At 38.4% G+C, this 19,691-nt stretch overlaps 1 protein-coding gene across 2 annotated transcripts in view; it reads left to right on the plus strand.

Annotated features, from left to right (window-relative positions):
* usp2b (ubiquitin specific peptidase 2b) overlaps positions 1-18,498 on the plus strand; it is a 30,681-nt gene extending 12,183 nt beyond the window's left edge. Inside the window, exons 1-12 of one of the 2 annotated variants that reach the window (XM_043239760.1) lie at positions 8,531-9,017; positions 13,105-13,155; positions 13,358-13,481; positions 13,594-13,705; positions 13,813-13,923; positions 15,110-15,174; positions 15,286-15,389; positions 15,498-15,575; positions 15,652-15,730; positions 15,869-15,976; positions 16,099-16,219; positions 16,862-18,498. In XM_043239760.1, coding sequence (XP_043095695.1) covers positions 8,859-9,017; positions 13,105-13,155; positions 13,358-13,481; positions 13,594-13,705; positions 13,813-13,923; positions 15,110-15,174; positions 15,286-15,389; positions 15,498-15,575; positions 15,652-15,730; positions 15,869-15,976; positions 16,099-16,219; positions 16,862-16,946 — 1,197 coding nt within the window. In that variant the 5' untranslated portion in view covers positions 8,531-8,858 and the 3' untranslated portion in view covers positions 16,947-18,498. Of the gene's footprint in view, positions 1-8,530; positions 9,018-13,104; positions 13,156-13,357; positions 13,482-13,593; positions 13,706-13,812; positions 13,924-15,109; positions 15,175-15,285; positions 15,390-15,497; positions 15,576-15,651; positions 15,731-15,868; positions 15,977-16,098; positions 16,220-16,861 lie in introns of those variants that run through there. The other variant, XM_043239759.1, reaches the window with a different exon arrangement.
* Positions 18,499-19,691: the final 1,193 nt, after the last annotated feature.

Raw genomic sequence — 19,691 nt, forward strand, 5'->3', positions numbered from 1 at the left:
AGCGATGTACATGTTGCTCATTACACAGAAGCTGCAGTGATTGTTGTTTGACTGCGTGGTTATATATGTAGGGGTTCTGAGAAGTTAGGTTTCCATTATGAATGGGAACCGTTTCAAATGAAGAAGAAGCTACGAATGTGCGCGTGCTTGTACAATGTTGAAGAGAGTCTTATGATTGTAATATGTGATGCGACCCGACGTCGAACTGCTTCGGCACGCATTCCAGGGTCCCTTCGGTGCTCCAGCTACCTGTAGTCATTGGCATCTGACGCACACACACATATTTTGCATACTCAGGAAACAGAGGTACAGAGGTGTACGGCAGTGTTGCTCACCCTATATGACACTGTGAGGTCTTTTTTGGTGAAAATGGTCTGGTATGATTGGTAATGATCGGCGTCATTATAAAATAAGTAGTTCAGAGCACTGTTGAACTATGCACAGTGTAGTATATATAGAAGGAAATCATTAAAACATGAGGGGATGATTCGAAACTATAAGGAAGTCATTAAAGTCATGACGACTGAAGATTGCAATTGCGAATTAGATTGTAAATGTTCTCAAGATAGTGTAGGTGGTGTATGCAGGTGCAAAAACCACAGCTGCAATGCTAGGGAGTTGTGGGAAGTAGGGCATTGCTCGGGTAGGAGAACTGGTGGTTAGTTATAATATATACGCTTTAATATGCGCTTTATAAGCACTAACAAACAGCCAATGTGTAATAAGATGCATATTAATTAGCAACAAGTTAATAGTGAGAATTTAAAGTGTTACCAACAAGTCCACCCCTAAATTTCTATTAAAATAAATCTAGTCAATAATGTGCCACTCGTCTATTAATTCATTTAGACTAAATATAAAATGTGCAATCTTTTCATACAGTAGCTTGAATACAAGTTTTTTCTAAATTTATTTAATTATTTTTATTAAAGTTTAGATGACATGAACTCGGTGCTGCTCATTTCTAATGGCATACTGAAAAGCACACCTTAATAATTAGTTTGCCATCACATTTTTTTTAAATAGAAAAAATAAACTACTATAAATGCTAATACTGACATAAACCATTTTAGTCATGTGGACTAACCACAATGTAGAGACATAAAAGAAGCAAAATGAATCAGGAAATGAGAGAGAGGACCTCTACAGACTCTGATGGCAATGGCTGTTATAATAGCTACCAGGGAGTTTATAACATAATAATATATTATAACATATTAACATAACGAGTAATATGTGCACACTTGTGTATTTAAACATGATAATATTTAGGAGGATCTATTGACAGAAATGCAATATAATATATGTTTTCAGAGATGTACAAAGACCTTATACAATGAACCATTATGTTTTTATAAACTATTTATACCTGAATACACCGGTCCCCTTACAGGGAAGTCGCCATCATGTTTGTACAGTAATCATTAATGGACAAACAGAGCTCGTTTCGTTATTATGTTGTTCATGCGAATACAATACAGACATAATGATAAGCAAGTAACAATATTTGCAATACCACTTCAAATTATTAAACAATTAAGTAATGCAATTCTTTCATTTAACTTTGTAAAGAAACCTCATTGGCTGTCTCCGCTGTCTCAGACTACAACACAGTCCCATAACGGCCACCGTAGCTTCTCTAAAGAGAGGGCTAGCGGGCTAGCTACAATTTACACAGTGCCCCTTTAAGTATTCATGCTGTTTGGGTTTACTTTATTAAATTTCAACCTGAAAGTGATATTTAGTGTTTTAAAACCATAAGGAAACAAAGAACTTGTCACATGTTTTAATCCATTCGTTGTTGAATGAATGGGTTTTTATGTTATGTTTGGTATAAGTGTGATTATACTGAAGGCAGTTAAGCGATGAGTTCTGCTGCTCTGCACTCTGTTGTGTGTCGTGGAGTGCTCTGTTTGAATAATTTAGAGGTCACTGTGATGTTTTTGCGTGTTGTGATGTGTCTGTGTATGTTGTGGGTGTGTGTTGGAAGCGTTTAGAGGTCAGTGTGGTGTTTTGGTCTATTTTTGACTGGCGGGTTCAGAATGAGTCACTGCAGTGGTTCTGGTGACATCACTACGTCTGGGTTGAGGACTGCTGCTTATTATAGACTCAAACACATGCAGCCTTTCTAGTTTTCTCTTCTCCTGTCATCCACCTGTGTGCGCAGAAGATGTTTTGTGAACAGTGGAAGAATTGACCGTTCACAAAGAGCTTGATTGACAGGTGATCTGACCAATCAGAACGTGTATATCATGTGCCGTCGCTGCTATGCGCCATCTTGCCAATCTCCATAGAAATCTGCTGTTTTAACAAGTAGTTTGAATGAATGACTCAACAACTCACTCATTAAAATTTCACCAGTATCACCTACAGGCACTTTAATTTAGTTGAAAAAGTAGCATTTTCACCATATATATGTATATATTGTATATATATATATATATATATATATATATATATATATATATATATATATATATAGTGATGAATTTACAGGGATAAATTTAGAAAACACCAAACACTTTCATGTTTTCCCTATTTAAAGACGATTTCATGACTAGATACACAAGTAAGTATGGTGACACAAAATAAAATGTGGCGAATTTCTATGTAGGTAAAAAAAAGATAACTATAATGTATGGCGGAGGAGCATTTTGCAGGACTTCGACCTCGGCACAATAATATCATCACTCCTGAAAACTCCCCCTCAGCTTGCTAATAGCACAGGTAGAAGTGAAAGAAGAACAACAACAGCAGCAGTATTGTGTCATATTTGCTTGCTTGCTATGTTTCCTTTCATTCTTTTCATGGCTTTTTAAGTGCATTCACTGAGACAGGAGAGATATGTAGGTTAAGGGACGAATATGGTGAAACATGGAAAAACAGTGACATTTTCCTGTAGGTATGACACTTAAGGCGTGATATCCCCTTACTTAAGGGAATGACTTAAGAGTGTTTGATACAATTCCTTAAACCATTCCCTTAGCTAAGGGAAAACCGGTAAGTATTTAACGCCAGTGACCCAGGATTTGCCATTTAAAAAACTACTGTTGGGGCTTTCTTAAGGGAAAATTACACTTAAAGTGCTTTATGCAACTGGGCACTGGTGTTTACATAACTGAGCTAATCAGCATGCAGGGCTGTTGCACAACAGGCCTCCACAACCAGACTGGCACAGAGGTCACTGCTCTTAGAAAACCAACCAGCGGAGCCTGGCATGCTGGAGGATCTAAGCCCAAAAAGAGAAAATAATTCAGAGTTAGCCCTTGATTAACAGCAGTATATTCTTCGTAAATGCCCTCTAATTTAATTATTAACTGTTAGAGGTCCTGAAGACACTTCAAGCAAATTAGTAGATGATGTGTCAAGTCAGCACAAAAGAGTGCTTGTGTTGGTGGAAAGATACCACTGTGCCTGGTTGCATAAAGCACCTATAGTGTAATTTTCCCTTAAGATAGCCCTTGAGTTTATTTTACAATTAAGGGTGTTGCATAAAATATCCCGTAAATACCACTTAAGGGTTTCTTTAGGTGAAACGTCATAAACCCTTAGAATTTCTCTTAAGTATCGCTTAAGACCCCGATGCTGCAAAGCTCTTTTTTTAACACGTTTGAAAAGACTGTTTCCGAACCAACTGACATCCCCGCACTGTTGGAGACGGGGTGTAGATTAATGTAAACCTCACTCACGATGCTCGCGCGCATATAAGTTTGATAAAAACAAAGGTTCATGTATTGTATACCTTTTACATTTGCTTTGGAAAAAGAAGAACAACAGCAGCAGTGTAGTGTAATTTTTATTTTGCTTGCTACCTTTCCTTTCATTCTTTTCACAGCTTTAGAAAACGTCCAACTGATGTTTCTCTACAACGCTTTTGGCATAATTTGGGGTCGTTGACACAAGCTTTGTTGTATTTCTTTGTAAAAAATAATCTTCGCAAGTGATCGTAACTGCCTTGGACCAATGGTAGCTCAAAGGTGTTTTGGAGTCAAAACAAACTCCCCAAAAGCGTTGCTTTAGTGAACCGATTCAATCTGCCAAAACAAACAAACTTCAGTTTGGCCTGATTTAGTTTGAAATGACGTCATTTCAGTTCATTCCTCTATTTCGTTTGAAGTATATTGGGACCTTAACTATCATTTTCCTGAGTATAACATAAGTATGGAAAATGTGACCTTAAGTGTCTTCTGTAAGACACAATCTGTCGCTTGAGTGTGTCATGAAAGAACACATTAATATACTATAGTATTTTATTCCTTGTTTTTTTCTGCATATTACCTATAGATGACTTAAAAAACACAAATAAACCATTTATTGTTGCAATCGTGTGTTTGTTGTGCTTACATTTCTGCTTTTTATTCAGCTTAGCTGCAGCAATCACTGCTATATTTCATGGTAAGATACGTCTGTGGGTCTGAATTGGACTTTCAGCGCCACAGCGCCCTTCTGCTTTGAGTATAAATGATACATACACTTCATAGGTTTGTTTAGCGCTTTATGAAGTTCACATCACTTAGTTTTGGATACAAATAAAATCTTTGCATTAACAAATAGCGTGTCCATGGCGACAGTAAATTTTTTATTGTCAAATCCTGGGTCACTGTCGTGAAATACTTAATGGTTTCTTAATAAGGGAATGGTTTAAGGGATTGTATTTAACGCCCGTAAGTCATTCCCTTAGGCAAGGGGAAATCACGCCTTAAAGTCTGCATGAAATTAAAATTGACTGTATTTATTTTGTTAGCACAAATTGCTATTTTTGTGGTGAACAATTCTTCCATGCAAGTCAATCTACCAAAAAAAAAAAATGTTTGCCTTCGCAATCTTTAATTCAAATCTGAAAATGCTCCTCCTCGTCTCTTAAACAACTGGTCTTCTATGGTGACATCAGCTGGACAGTTTGGGCGTGAACGTAACATCGTTAACCACACCCCTCAGACGTCTGTGTTCTTTTCTGAATGAAACTCCTATTTTGCTACATCCAATCAAAGCAGAACAGAAAAAATAGGAAAAACAAGCGAAAAACACCTTCTGTTTACCTCCTTCAATAATCTGTTTCTCTCAGAGGTGTGTCACAATACGGAAGTTAAATCGGTCACAAACTTCTGGTTCACGCGGTCATAATTAATGGAAAAACTAAAGGCGCTTTATGCAACTGAGCAGTCATTCATGGCTTGTGTGCAGCTTTTGTAGGGTAAAAACTTGTGCAAGGCTTGTAATTCCCTTTTGCTGCCCTATTAATGTTTTAATAAGGACCATTGAAGAATATGTGATATATTTTAGAAAGAGCAAAGTACTAAAAACTAACTGGGGCTTAAGCCAAATGAAGATAATTCAAAGACATTTCGTTCATTATTGTGTAAAATTAGATTTTATTTATGGATACATAATATGATATTGTAAATCATAATATGTTTTTTTTTTTGTTTGTTTGTTTTTGTGTCATCACAAATGAGCTTATCGCTGGCTTAAAGTCCACAGCGGTAGTCTACATTTTGCAGTCATGCTGTCAGACTTTCTGCATTGATCCAGAAAAGCACTATAACAAGACTCAGTTAGGTTAACACAGTTTTTGAAAAATATGTAATAAATGAAAAGAATTGTGTTTGAGACCTTTTTGCTGTAAAAAATAAGTGTAATTGTAATGCAATTGTAATTTAATTGTTAATTATAAAATAAATAAAAAGAAAAGGAATAGGTAGAAATATTAGAGGTCTGTAAACATTTTGGAAAAGTGGATTTGTGTTACGTCACCACCACTCCACAGTTTACGGGAAATGGAGGACCTGACATTATTGACATTATGATACCAGATACCCCAGGAGACCAGAAATCGCCACCTCACCACTGTTTTGTGTGTTAAAGGAAGTCCTACGGGTTATTAGATCACAATGTAATACACATTCAACGATACTGTTAGGAATCTAAATGATTTTAAAAGTTTCAGTGCTGCCAAGCAGTTCACTGCATCCAAAAATAAAAACATTGTTTACATAATATATGCATGTGTACTGTGTGTACTTGTTATATAAATACACACACATATATATTTACATGTATATGCATTTGTATATTATAATATATACATGCAATCAATATATAAACACAGTTTTCTTAAATATATGCATGTGCATTTACATATATGTACATAATAAACGTTTATTCTGAATGCGCTAAAACTGCTAAGAAATGTTACCAAATTACAACCTTTTTACCTTTGATGTGCGATTGGTCGCGGAGATGTTTTCACGGGATCGCCCTACAGAATGAATCTGAATCTGTAATCGTCAGGGGGAGTTACTGTATGTGTAGATGTCCTCTGTTGTGATTATGTGAGCTCTCTAAGGGCACATTCTCCTTTCGTGCTCGCGCTGTCACACTGGTTTGTTTATATAGAGGCCTGTTATTCAGATCCCTTCCAAACAGACAGCCCCTCTAATTCGTTTTGAGTGTGTCTCTCTCACATAAGCACATCTGTTAGTTGTGGCAGCGAGATGGCGATGCTTTGGCATGTCCATCACTGATGATGTGGATTGCGGCTGGCGTGAATATAAGGCTCAGCACACAGCTTCAAACGGCTCTTATATAAGCTTGATTCAGAGTGTGTTTCATAAGATGAATGCCATTATTTGCACAGAATAGGCCAGCTCTGCCATGCTTTAGATGGCGCTTACATAATAGGCTGGTGAAAAGACACAGGAGAGCTTTAGAGAAACACCACCAGGGCTTTTGCCGTTGTTCCCACACAGATTTCCCTGCAGCTGCTTCTGGGTCACTGGTCTGCTGGGCCTTTTAGTGTGGAGCAATGTAGGGTGAGGTAATAGGGTCACTGGAGGATAGATTTAGTGTAATGTTAGTAACAGCATTGAGTCATGACCAACCCCGTCACTTAAAACTACCCATTATGTTAAGTAGAAAATTACATTTTATGGTTTTTACTGTCTGTATACAAGAAAATATACTCATGTAATATAGTCTTAACCTATATATTTCCACAGAAGCAAAAAAGAATAAATATCTTGAAAAGAAGGAGGATTTTGAGAGCTTTTTGTGTAATGAACTGTACACTTCATTCAGACGTTCTTGTTGTCTAGGGGCAGTGAATGACTCCTTTTTCAACATCTGACTGTAAGCTTTGTAGTCCTTTGGCTATCTAAAGAATACGTTGGGCAGGGAGGCTCGTTTATACATGTGCAAAGCAATGGCCTGTCTGACGAACGGGAAAACGTGAGATATATAATTAGAGAAAATACACAAGTTTTTAAGAAAACAGAGCCAATGTTTTACATTTAAATAATCTTTATAGCTGTGTTCAGGAGCATTAATAGATGCTTCATGCTGCCCTTGGATTATCATACACCTACTTAAAATTTCAGGTGTTTTCGATCAGTTATGAGCGAGTGATGCTACATATTGCGAATGAATCACATTTTTGATATTATTATTAACAGGTTTGCAAAAGCTGTGAAATTCTTTACGATTCAGTTTGATTCATTTGGACAGTTCACTTCTGCATCTTTTCAAACATAGTAACGGTATATTTTATGAAAACAAAACGAGTGATGGCGGTAGATATTTACCTGCAGTTCTTTCAAATGTCTTCTATCATTTTTAACAGTAAAGCAGCTCTTTATTATATATATATATATATATATATATATATATATATATATATATATATATATATATATATATATATATATATATATATATATATATATATATATATATATATATCTGTGTGTGTATCTTGGGAAAATGAATTTAAGAAAATGTACATCTTGGCACAGGACATGTTGGAGTCCTGAAAAAAGGCCTCTGGTTGTCTTTCCTATATGCAATTATATCAATTGCTATTTCAGCAAGAGATCGAATTTAAAATGGTTCAATTTCGTCTTGTTATCCAGGTCTAAAGTTTTACCAGCTCATACATGTTGACTTTGTGAAGTTCTCTGACTTCAGTGTGAATATTGCTGCAGTACTTCTGTGTGGTTTGGACACAGTCCTTCATATCGACAGTCTCTATTATTCAATTTCAGTTTTCAGCCTCTATCATTCATCTCTGAAGAGGTCTCAATCATGAGTGTAAAGCCTAAAACATTCAATTAGGCCGCTAAGGTTAATTAAGTTAATTAAGGTTAATTTTCCCCTTTTTTTGGAGGTCTGAGAGGTCCCCGGTTTTACCTGCATTAAACTGAAATAAAAAGAATACAATTAAAACAAATTGTGATATTTTTCTCCCTCTAGCTAAATGCCTGTGCGTTGTTTTGGCCGACCTGTGAATATCTGTGTGTGAATAGGTCTACACGACACATCAGAGCAAAACGCTACATGACGATAAATGCAAGCGTGCAACACGCCGTCGTGACACGGACACGTTCTAGTTGCGCGTGCAGCGCTGCTGTCACAGATGAATGGGAAGGTCTTGTCCTCTGCTGGGTGACGTCAGGAGAGCGCGAGGCGTTTGGTGACGTACCTCTCGTGCCGAGGGGGGCGTGCGCTCGCGCGAGTAAAAGCAAACGGCGCACGCACTTTTCCATTATTCCTCCGCTGCCGTCCGACGCTCGGCGCTCGCGCGGAACACAGAACGGAACGCTGCAGGGAGCGTCTAAACGCGCGTCGCTTCAGCGCTCTTCTTTGCCTTTCTACCTATCGCTTTATTTATCGCGTGCAACTGCGGTTATTCAGCTCTCGTGAGACCGAGGACGTAGACTGAGCACAGTGTACGACAGGAACATCACCTGAGGAATACGATCATTGAGAAGAGGATCTTGACTGATACGCGGGAATACGGTGACTTCGAGTCGAGTCACATTTAGACATCGCGCCGTCTATCCCGCTAGTTTTCTCCTGCCATAATGCCGAGTATAAGACAGTCGTACACGGTCACTGTCCCGGAGGAGCCGCCGGCGTCGGCTTTCCCCTTCATCAAGCAGGATATGCGCAGGAAAAGTCCGACGATGTCTCGCTCTATGCTGGTGTCCACGTTTGTGGGGCTTCTCATTAACCAGGCTAAGGTAAGCCTAACTCACAGCTCGTAAGTTAACTCAGTTTAGTATGCATGCACCGCGTTCAAAATAGTATAAATACAGTGTTACTATAGGAGCGACACACTCACGCGCCTCTTTGCTTTGTAGCTTAACCCGTCAACTGTTCGGAAGCAGATGGACGGGAAATAACCGTGATTCGGGTCCAGCTCTGATCTGCTGCTCGTGAAAATCAATGCGCTACGGCAAACGCAAAATAGCCTAAATATCGCCTGGTTTCGTTGAACTTGGAAGTTGCGAGAAAGCTCGTGTCCTCGCAGTTTTATTTTTATGTTTATTCTATTAAAAGGTTGTGTAGGAGATGATTTAAAAACCTCGATAACGATAGGCTAGTATTAAAACTTTACTGAGGTTAGTTAGTGGCGGTGCTGAGGTAAGACACATGTTTTAGTCTGAACAGCGAGCTTCTTCAAAACACAAAGTTAGGTTCATGATTTCAGTCCCTTGGATGCTTTAGACGCTATATGGAATTACTACTCTATTAATATACACACCCATCGTTTCTTTTTAAGGTTTAGGCTACCTTTTAGAGAGCATTTGAAGCGTGGCCGAAAGCGTCCAGACCTGCACACAGAGGCGCGTGTGCAGATGATGCCGCGGGCTCTGACCTTGCCGAGGGACCAGGCTTCTCGCATCGGCGCTTAACGCAACAGGAGCTCGTAACGTACATGTAAAAATATGTAAACGTACTTTGGACTGTTACGTAACGCAGGACGTCGTTCAGTCGCGTTTAAAGCCGCTGGCTTCAGACCGAGCGGTCGACGCCATCTACCTGCGCAGCTGTTGCGTCGCGTTACTCACTGGTAGATAGCGTTAAGATGTGCTCGTTAAGTGTACCATTAAAACGATACTGAATCATCTATGATGTAGATCGGGCTACATAATGATCACTAGAGGCATGCCGCCACTTCTTTTGTTCTGCGTTGGCTGGTTGATCTTTCTGAATGACACCTTTGGGCCATATTTAGCCTAGAAAGGCAAATTATTGGGATGACGTCCGGTTTTGTGTCACATTCATGACTCTTGATACTGAGCTAGATTTCATACAAATGTTGTAATGAATGCCAAGGGCCCCCATACGCTGATTCCCATTTTAAATCATAACGAAAGCTAGTTTTATGAATAAAAATGGCTTTACTTGTTATATATTAACATCTTATTAAGATTGTATCTAATAGGCTATTAGAGTACTGGAGGTAAAATAGTACTAGACATTTGTGGTTTTGAAAAGAAATACTTTTCCAAAGCGACATTATTCTTAAAAGTGGGGTGGAACTCAGAAATAAAGCAATTATATGAATAGCAGTTTATTTAATTAATAAATTAAAAGCAATTAATTAGATCTCCGAGTAGTCTTAGGTAAAAAATGGAATACACAAAAAAAAAAAATAATGGTAGCTATTTACACAACAAGAATAATCCATTGCACTAAGAATTCATCTCTGGCTATTACTGATGAGAATGCTGCCTCTATTTGCAGTAGTTTACAGCAACACGGTTCAAGGGGCATGGCATCAATTATTGGAGTGGTTGATAACCACACTTCCCAGCGTAACCAGTGTTTGTTATGTAACAAAGAAACATTTAGAGCATCACATTGAGCAATGTCCAGGGACAACTGGACTGCACTTCTGAAGTTAATGTATCTTATCGGTGTATCTCGGCGATTACATTCCAAGAATCGCTAAAGGTCCTGTTCTTCACATGCTTGCGACCTTGCACAAACTCTCCATATCCCGCCCGTCGAGACTGTCAATCATTGTCAAGATAGCAGTGTAATGAACTCTCGAGGCTTATCATCAACAATGATGGCTGAGTTAGTTCTAGGCTGACCAGATGTGCCATTTCTGATCAGACAGTTTCTTTCAGGTGTCCCATCTTGTCCCGAATGTGCCCTTTATTTTAGAACAGCACGGAAATACAGGACTAGTTTCAGTGGCTATAAACTGTTTACAAATGTGTCTAAAACAATCAAGGGCACAAATGAAGGAGGGCGAATGGATACATAAATGCCCGTCAAGGTATAAAAGAGCCTTGTCTTGGGAGTCTTCTTGAATAAAATTCTTGTGTCTCATGTGACCAGCCTTTTGGCAGCAGAGCACATAGAGTTCTTATGCTGGTGACAGCCGTGGCTTCCAGAAACGAAGGTCAGGACACAGTGTTCTTACTCGCTCGCTTTCAACTCGAGCCAGCCAATTAGCTCACGGCTCTCTGAAGATCTTTGAAGAGACAGCCAGTGTGAGATCCCGCTGTCCTCTGGTTACCCAATCGCTTTTGAGGCAGAACTCCCTACGCTTGCCGTACCCATGGCTGCTGCTGGGTGCTGGCTGTTGTCATACCAGTCTGTTTGGTTTAAGTGCTGGGCGTGAAAGCCAGAGACCGGCTCGGCAGCGGAGTCAGGCCTTGGACCATCTGCTCCCTTTCTCTCATCTTCTTTGGGGAAGAAATATCTCATCAGATGTTTGCATGAATATATGAATAACAGAAAAACTCCCGGGATAAGTCACAGCTGAACATGTTTGAACCTGATGCGTCTGCTCTCAGAGGTGCTAATAGAAGGCTTTTGATTAGTGCACTTCATTACTTTTAATTGAAGTGTATCCTGATTGGTTCGCGCCCTGACATTGATGGTATACCATGGTGTACATGAATATACATGGTTAATTTAAGATACTTTAAAGAATACCTTGGTATGACCATGACATGTATGTCCAGAGAACCTCTATAACAACATGGCTCGGATAAGACTAAGAATAATAAAACAAAATGCAAATCTGCTCGGCAGATGTATAGCACTCCCCTGCATGTGTCAATATGTGTATGAATTGTTTTTGAACTTTTAGATATGATACAACTATAAATAGTGTCATTAGAGTACAATTTGTGACACACTCAACATGCTGTATCTGTAATATCACATGCTGTCCTGTGATTAATCATACCGATCTTAGTTTTTTATATATTTCAAGCTATTTCAAAGTTATTTCAGTGTTTGTTTTTTTATTTACTATTATATCGTTTATGAACTTTCGAATGGAATTTATTTATTTGAATAAAGTTAGCTGCCAAGGCAAGATTTCTAAAGTTTTTAAGCGCAGGTTTTAGGATGGCGCAGGTTTCTATATTGTGTTATGTCATTGTATTTCAAGTGAATTTTAAAATAGTTAAAAAAATACAAACATTGATTTTAAAGCTGCTTAACACCCACCAGCAACTCAATTTCACGCAAGCTTTCTCAAACACTCAGACATTAAAATGACCTGTCCGAGGGAATGCCTGAAACTTGGTTGAGTTCTTTCGAGCATGACGGACACCGTTGTAAAATCACATAATTAACGCCGCAATCAGTGAATGACGCACATGAAAACGAGTGCAGCTATTCCAGACCTGGATATCACTGATTCTGAGTGTGTCAGTTTCATTCGTGAGATTCATACTGAGAAACCTCTGACGCATTGTCCGTGTTCTCTGGAGCGGTCCGTGTTATGTCATGGTCAACAGGCTGAGCACTTATGTCGAGAATATCAAACATGTGAAATCATCATCAATCCAAGCTGTCTGCATTTGGTGAAATGCAAGATTTGAATTTATCAATTACATTAATAACTGACCTATCACTGATGGTTTATCCCTAGCTGAATACATGGCTTAGTTTTTGTGGTGGCGTGGCAGATGGGCATCATTTTTTGCGTCAAGTCTTCAGCAGCAGGGGTCTCTGTTTAAATATGCTAACATGCCATTTAATAGCCCCCAGAGAGGCTTTTGGTCAGCTCACACACACATTGTTCTCTAAACATAATACCGAACATGCTCACTAATACAATGCAGACATGTACGTTATGTAATTTTCTATAATTAGAATTTTTTGTGCCCTTTCTAGTAACTCCCTTCTTAAACATGCCCATTCACTTTTCTCAGTATCGGTGACAAACAAATTATGTGGCCAACTTGAGTCACGCGCTTTAGTCATACTTGAATTTATTAAAACATTTCTCGTTATGACTCTCGAGTGTCATTGGATTCAAAGGTCACTCTATTTCTTGCCTTTCTTTTACAGAACTCAAAGAACGCTCAGGGTCTGGTGGGCCTCAGGAATCTGGGAAATACCGTAAGTATTGCTTAGCAAATCGTCTGTAGTTTAATTCATTAGCTACACAAAAATGAAAGTTTTATCAAGGTCGCACGCCCATTTGTCAATGCAAACTTCTTTCAAAAAACCCTTCTTAAAAAGACTGTTTCAAAAGGACTGTAGAGTGTGTATGCTGAGTAATCATCTCATTCTCCTTCTTTTTTCAAATGTTTCTCTGCAGTGTTTCATGAACTGTATTCTGCAGTGTCTGAGCAACACTCATGACCTGAGGGACTACTGTCTGCGTAACACGCACCGCACTGACCTCAACAACAACTGCAGGGCCAAAGCTGCTCTGATGGAAGGTAAGAGACACGTTCGCCAGTTCATATAGTAGCGCAGTCGTTTTATCACACGTATCAGATGGCCTGTTTCTTAGTCATATGCCTCCAAACGTGTGTGTTTTTCTGCTTTCAGAGTTTGCCAAGCTCACTCAGACTCTTTGGACATCAGCTAGCAGTGAGGCCATCAGCCCTTCTGATTTCAAAATGCAGATTCAGAAATATGCCCCTCGATTTGTTGGTTACAAGTAAGTCACAGCTACAGTGAATCAGGCAGTATCGTGCAAATCACTTGTATTGTAGTTTTGAATCGGCTGAACGCCCTAAAAACCATCTTCTTTCTTCTCTCTTGCAGCCAGCAGGACGCTCAGGAGTTCTTGCGGTTTCTGCTGGATGGGCTTCATAATGAAGTAAACAGAGTAACAGTGAAACCCAGATCCCTCATGGAGGACTTTGATCACCTCTCGTAAGTTAATACGCCGGTTTGTTCTAAAAACCTACTAAGGAGTTCAAAGGTTTGGAGTCAGTAGTATTTTTAAAATTCAATTATCACTAGTCCGGTTTCCATCCAAAAATTGCGGATTTGACTTATGCACAAAACTGGAATATTTCATAAAACAGATGCAAACAAGCACCGTTTCCATTCAACAAATCTAAGAGAACGAAATTGTCACTTATACACCTGCACTATAAATCACTAAGAGAAGTAGGAAAATATATTCAGTTTTATATATAATAAATTATTTGTGCCTCAGAGTGAGCAGACGAAACACAATGGATGCGGAGGTGGATGCTGCTGTTTGGAAACGCAGACATTTCTGGAAGGCAATTAGAGAAATACTTTAACGACAGACTTTGCTCAGGCATTTGAGAATAACCATAACAACATTTTAGATGCTGTGGAAAAACATCAAACTGTGGGTTAGTCAGGTTTTGTCATCTCACGTGACTTTTTTCATGCACTTGGAGGAGTTTATTCGCAAAATGCAGCTCCATCTCCCGTTATTCTCATCAACCCTTTTTCGCACACCATCTCAAGCAAGTGTAAAAACCTTTTTGAGTGAATTAAGCGATTTTTATTCAAAATTTGCCATTTCTAAAAATCGTTTCTCATGTGATGCTTCAAAATGCACGCTAAAAAGTTTCCGGCTACTGCAAGGATGAATTCAACAGATCAAAAGTGACAGCAAAGACATTTATAATGTTATGCAAGATTTCAATTTCAAATAAATACTGTTATTTTTTTAGCTTTCAAATAATCCTGCGAAAAATATTAAGCAGAACAATTGCTTTCAAACCTGATAATAATTTTTTTTTGTGTGTTACATATGTAATAAAAATTATTTCTTTGACCTCACAGGAATAAAGTACTTGTTAAAACTCACACTTATTATAAAAAGAACCCCCCTAGTTTATATTGTAATATTATTTGACAGTATTACTGTTTTTATAGATTTTTAACTTAAAAATGTAAGAGACTTTTTGCAAATTATTACAAAATTCTACCGACCCCAAATGTATGTATTTCATACAGTACCAAAAATATGATGTGCTGACTGGTGTAACAGATGAATCACCTGTAGTGTGTGGATGAACTCTCGCATTCTGACAGCAATAGTCTTGGTCTTAAATTAAGTGTGTTTTATCTACAGGGACGACGAAAAAGGCAAGAGAATGTGGAACAAGTACCTGGAGAGCGAGGACAGCAAAGTAGTGGGTGAGCTGACCTGCTATATTAACACCATCTACAGTCTCGATCGCTGTGTGTGTTTGTCTGTCTTCCCTGCTCCGATTATAAAGTGTTTAAAATGGTGGGTTTTTTTCACAGATCTGTTTGTTGGTCAGCTGAAGAGCTCTCTGACTTGTAGCGAGTGTGGCTTCTGCTCAACGGTGTTTGATCCATTCTGGGATTTGTCTCTGCCTATTGCTAAGGTCAATATGAAGACTGGTACATTCAAATACATGCTTGCTGACGTGACTGCATGTTTGGGTTTTTTATTTGTGTTGTGCGTGTTTCATTTTGTTATTTTTGTCCCTCAGACTTCAGGAGAAGTGGGTTTAGTGGATTGCCTTCGACTGTTCACCAAGGAAGATGTGCTAGATGGGAACGAGAGACCTGTAAGTATACAGCGTAATCAGAACCTGTCTGTCTGCACGTTTAGACGTATCCTAACAGTCTCTCTTTTTCATGCAGACATGCCACAGATGTAAAACAAGACGGAAATGCACAAAAAAATTCACCATTCAGAAATTTCCAAAAATCTTGGTGCTTCGTATCCTTTTTAAGCAAATCTTGCATCAGAAGAATTGCATTTAATCTAATTTACCGATGTGCATTGATCGGTTTAGATGTGTAACACTGGCAAAATGCTGTGTGTATTTGTTTGCCCTTGACTTTCTAACTCTCTCAGATCTGAAGCGTTTCTCTGAGTGTCGAGTCAGAACCAGCAAACTATCCACCTTTGTAAACTTCCCCCTCAAAGAGCTGGACCTCAGGGAATTCGCCTCTGATAACAGCGGTAGGTTCTGCAGCGTCATTCATTACATCTGTATTCTGTGCAGTAGTTTGAGCAATGCGGTTTTTACTGTAGCTCCTGGATAATTGTGTTTAATTGCTGTTGTTTCTCCTCTCCCTTCACAGTAAATGCAGTCTACAATCTGTATGCTGTGTCCAATCACACTGGTACATCTTTGGGTGGGCATTACACAGCATATTGCCGCAATCCCAGCACGGGAGAATGGTACACGTACAATGACTCCAGGTAAATAGACATAACAAAGTTGAGGAGTAATAGTGTAAGTGCTTGCATTACTTTTTAAATCTTAGTTTACAGTATCATATGCTATGATATAGTTAGTATATGCTGTGGTTGCAAAACATTGTTGGACATTTAAGTCATTTTATAGTCTTTAGTGGGAGTATTCTGCTGTTTATTCTATTCTATTCACACACACACACACACACACACACACACACACACACAGATATATATATATATATATATAGATATATATATATATATGTATATGTACTGTATATGTATATGTATATATGCTTGGATCTAAAGAAACATATCTTGTTAACATTTCTTCTTATTTCTTGTTAAAAACCACTGCTTAATATTTTTGTGGAATGCAATTCTTTGAATAAAAAGTTCAAATGAACAGCATTTATTTGAAATATATGAATCGGTATAAAAGTATACAAATTAAAATACGCTTCTTTACTGTCACTTAATACATAAGATGTATTAATGGTGTTAATTGTAGTGTACATTTACAGTGTTATAGGATACATTGTTTAGTGGTCTGTGCTATTTTTCCTTACGTGTTACTGTACGTGTCTGTAGATGCTGACGCTGAGCCATTGTTTAGCTTACGTCTCATTTCTGTCTGTATTTCAGGGTGAGCCCCATGTCATCCAGCCAGGTGCGCAGCAGCGATGCATATGTGCTGTTCTACGAATCTGCGACCTCTTCACGCATGTGATTACACCTGAAGCGGACAAGCCTTGGATGAAATATCCCTTTTGCTGCTGTTAAACTGTATCATGGCCTCGGCCTACATGCTCGCAGGACCATGGGACTTTATCCCAGGCCTTTTAACCAAGGCCAAACACGTACCGGAACTGAATTATGGTCGTGGCCTATGAAGTGGAATGAAGCCTGGGATAAAAGTTTAATCCTAGCCCAGACCGAGCTTCACAGTAAGGGCTCCTCCATCCATCACTCCCCTTTGAAAGAGGCTGCTGCTGCACCGGGGATGGATTTAACAAAGTGAAACGGACAAAGACAGAGGAACATGAACTACTACCTCTCTTGAATGAGCAGGACTGTGTGTGTGTATTTGTGTGTGTACGAGTCAGTCTCCAGACTGATACTGTAGGACTCTATGCACTGTGTAACTGGAGCCGTCCGGCTCTACAGACAGTAACCACGACTCAAACAATCCCCATCCCTTATTTAATTTATTAACAGGAGTTTAATGTTTTACTTAATTTCAAGCTAATTGCTACTAATTTAAAAAAAACAGAGGTCATGTCGCTGAGGGACCATGTAGGTCAACTGTGTAAATGATGCTTGGATTGCTCAATGGATTGTTTACTATTTCGAACAGATCTGTTCCTTCGAGATAAGTCTCCGCTTTGCTTGATTTTCAACAGAATATGCACATGGGAAGGGCTTAGTTCTATGCTAATGCATGACTGTGGCCCTTCCAAAAACCCTCACCATTACAGAGAAGATTGTATGACTGCCCCCTGGTGGCTGGAAGTTGTAAAACCTGAAAGAAAACACTATGGACCTTTTTCACAGAACAGAATATGTTTCCATCATTTTTTCACATCATGAATCTTTCAGAGAGAATGATTGTAATATAATGGCCGAGCGAGTGAAAGCAAGTATCTTTATCTTTTCTGACCAACATAATCAATCTCCCAAAATGTTCTTCCTGTTTTCGGTCATAGCAATGCTATCTTGGATTATTTCTTTGCTGGTGGGAAAATAAAACAATATGTATACTTGTTGCGTTTTATACCAAACAAAGGTTCTTCTGACATGTGAAAAGGGTCCATCTCCAGGAGAATATATAGTATTCCTTTTTTACATGTTTGTGGAATTAATACTTTTACTCCAGGGGCAATATATTTGAAAGAGGCCTTATGTTCTCATTCTGTCAGGGACTACAATATTTAGTTTAATTTGGGGATGAGTCTTTATCAAATAAAAAGCCACCAGGAGGGTTGTGTGTGTGTGTGTGTGTGTGTGTGTGTGTGTGTGTGTGTGTGTGTGTGTGTGTGTGTGTGTGTGTGTGTGTGTGTGTGTGTGAGAGCGCCTTTATGTATTATTTCACTATTTATGATGTGAATGTTGTGAATGTAGCTTATTGTTGTGCTTGAACCAGGCAACGTTTTTTTCTACAGAGAGATTTTAAGTGAGTGGTAATTATTTTGTGTCTGAAATGTGACTATAGTGTACCGCATATCAAGAGCTCTTGGCTTTTTAAAAGAAGTAAATATGAATAAAAGCAAATGTCTACAGAAGTCAATGTGAATTGCCTGCATTAATACATTAGAATATTTGCATGTAATGATTTATATATATATATATATATATATATATATACTGCCCTTCAAAAGTTTGGGAACACCCCTAGCAAAGTGTGGTCTTAGATCATATCAGCATAAATACCTTATAATTTTTGATGCAAAAACTGTACATTAAAGTAACTTGACATTATCATTGAAGACCACCAGTTTTCATTTTGAGAACATAATAATGCCAATATATACATGTCAAAGTTGAGCTACTATAACTGGACAGTGATGTCCATAAAAAGTGTCCAACCAGTGTGAATCATCTTTGGGCAAACCTTTAGGAGGCTAAATTGTTTATGTAATAAATTGTTTATGTAGTTTGTGTCCCTTATTAGTGCAAAATTATTACAAATTAAACTATTACGATATTGTCCAAAATCCCACTTTTGGAGGGCATTGTATGTATGGGTTAATAATAAAAAAAAGATTACTCCATTTTTAAAGGAATAGTTAGCTCAACTTGTATAAATGTCATCATTTACTCACCCTGGAGTAGTTCAAATCTGTACAGATGTCATTGTTCTGCCAAACAGATATTTTGAAGGTTTGTAACCACCATTGACCTCAACAGCCTGGTTACAAACTTTCCTCAAAATATCTTCCTTTGTGCAAAGTATCTTCCTAAGAAGCACAGCTATTTTTCAGCATTAATAAAAACATAAAAGTAATATTTCTTGGGCACCAATGATGTTTCCTGTTAGAATGTTTCCTGAAGGATCACGTGACACTGAAAATTGATGTAATGACTGTAGAATGAGCTGAATGAAAATCACAGTAATAACAAATAATAATATTAATTCTGATTATTATATTAAATGGTTAAGTAAAGTTCAATTTGGCATCACATATCCCCATGCTCTGTACCACCCACTAGAGGGTGACATTTGCCCTCTCTTCACACTCACCCTCACAATGACCTGTAAGTGGAGATACACACGTCTTACTTATCATGGCACTGAGCTTATTAGTGCCACAGGTCATTAGTGTGTGTGTGTGTGAGAGAGAGAGTCCTGAAGCAGTCAAAGAAGCTCTCGTTATGCAGAGGCAATTCATAGATGTTTATTGAAATATACGTAAAGACACTTAAACCCATGTATATACGCTACACACACAAGTATATTTTTCAGTCAGACTGTAAT

The sequence above is a fragment of the Puntigrus tetrazona genome, chromosome 5, assembly GCF_018831695.1.
Source record: "Puntigrus tetrazona isolate hp1 chromosome 5, ASM1883169v1, whole genome shotgun sequence".
NCBI classification, from domain to species: domain Eukaryota; kingdom Metazoa; phylum Chordata; class Actinopteri; order Cypriniformes; family Cyprinidae; genus Puntigrus; species Puntigrus tetrazona.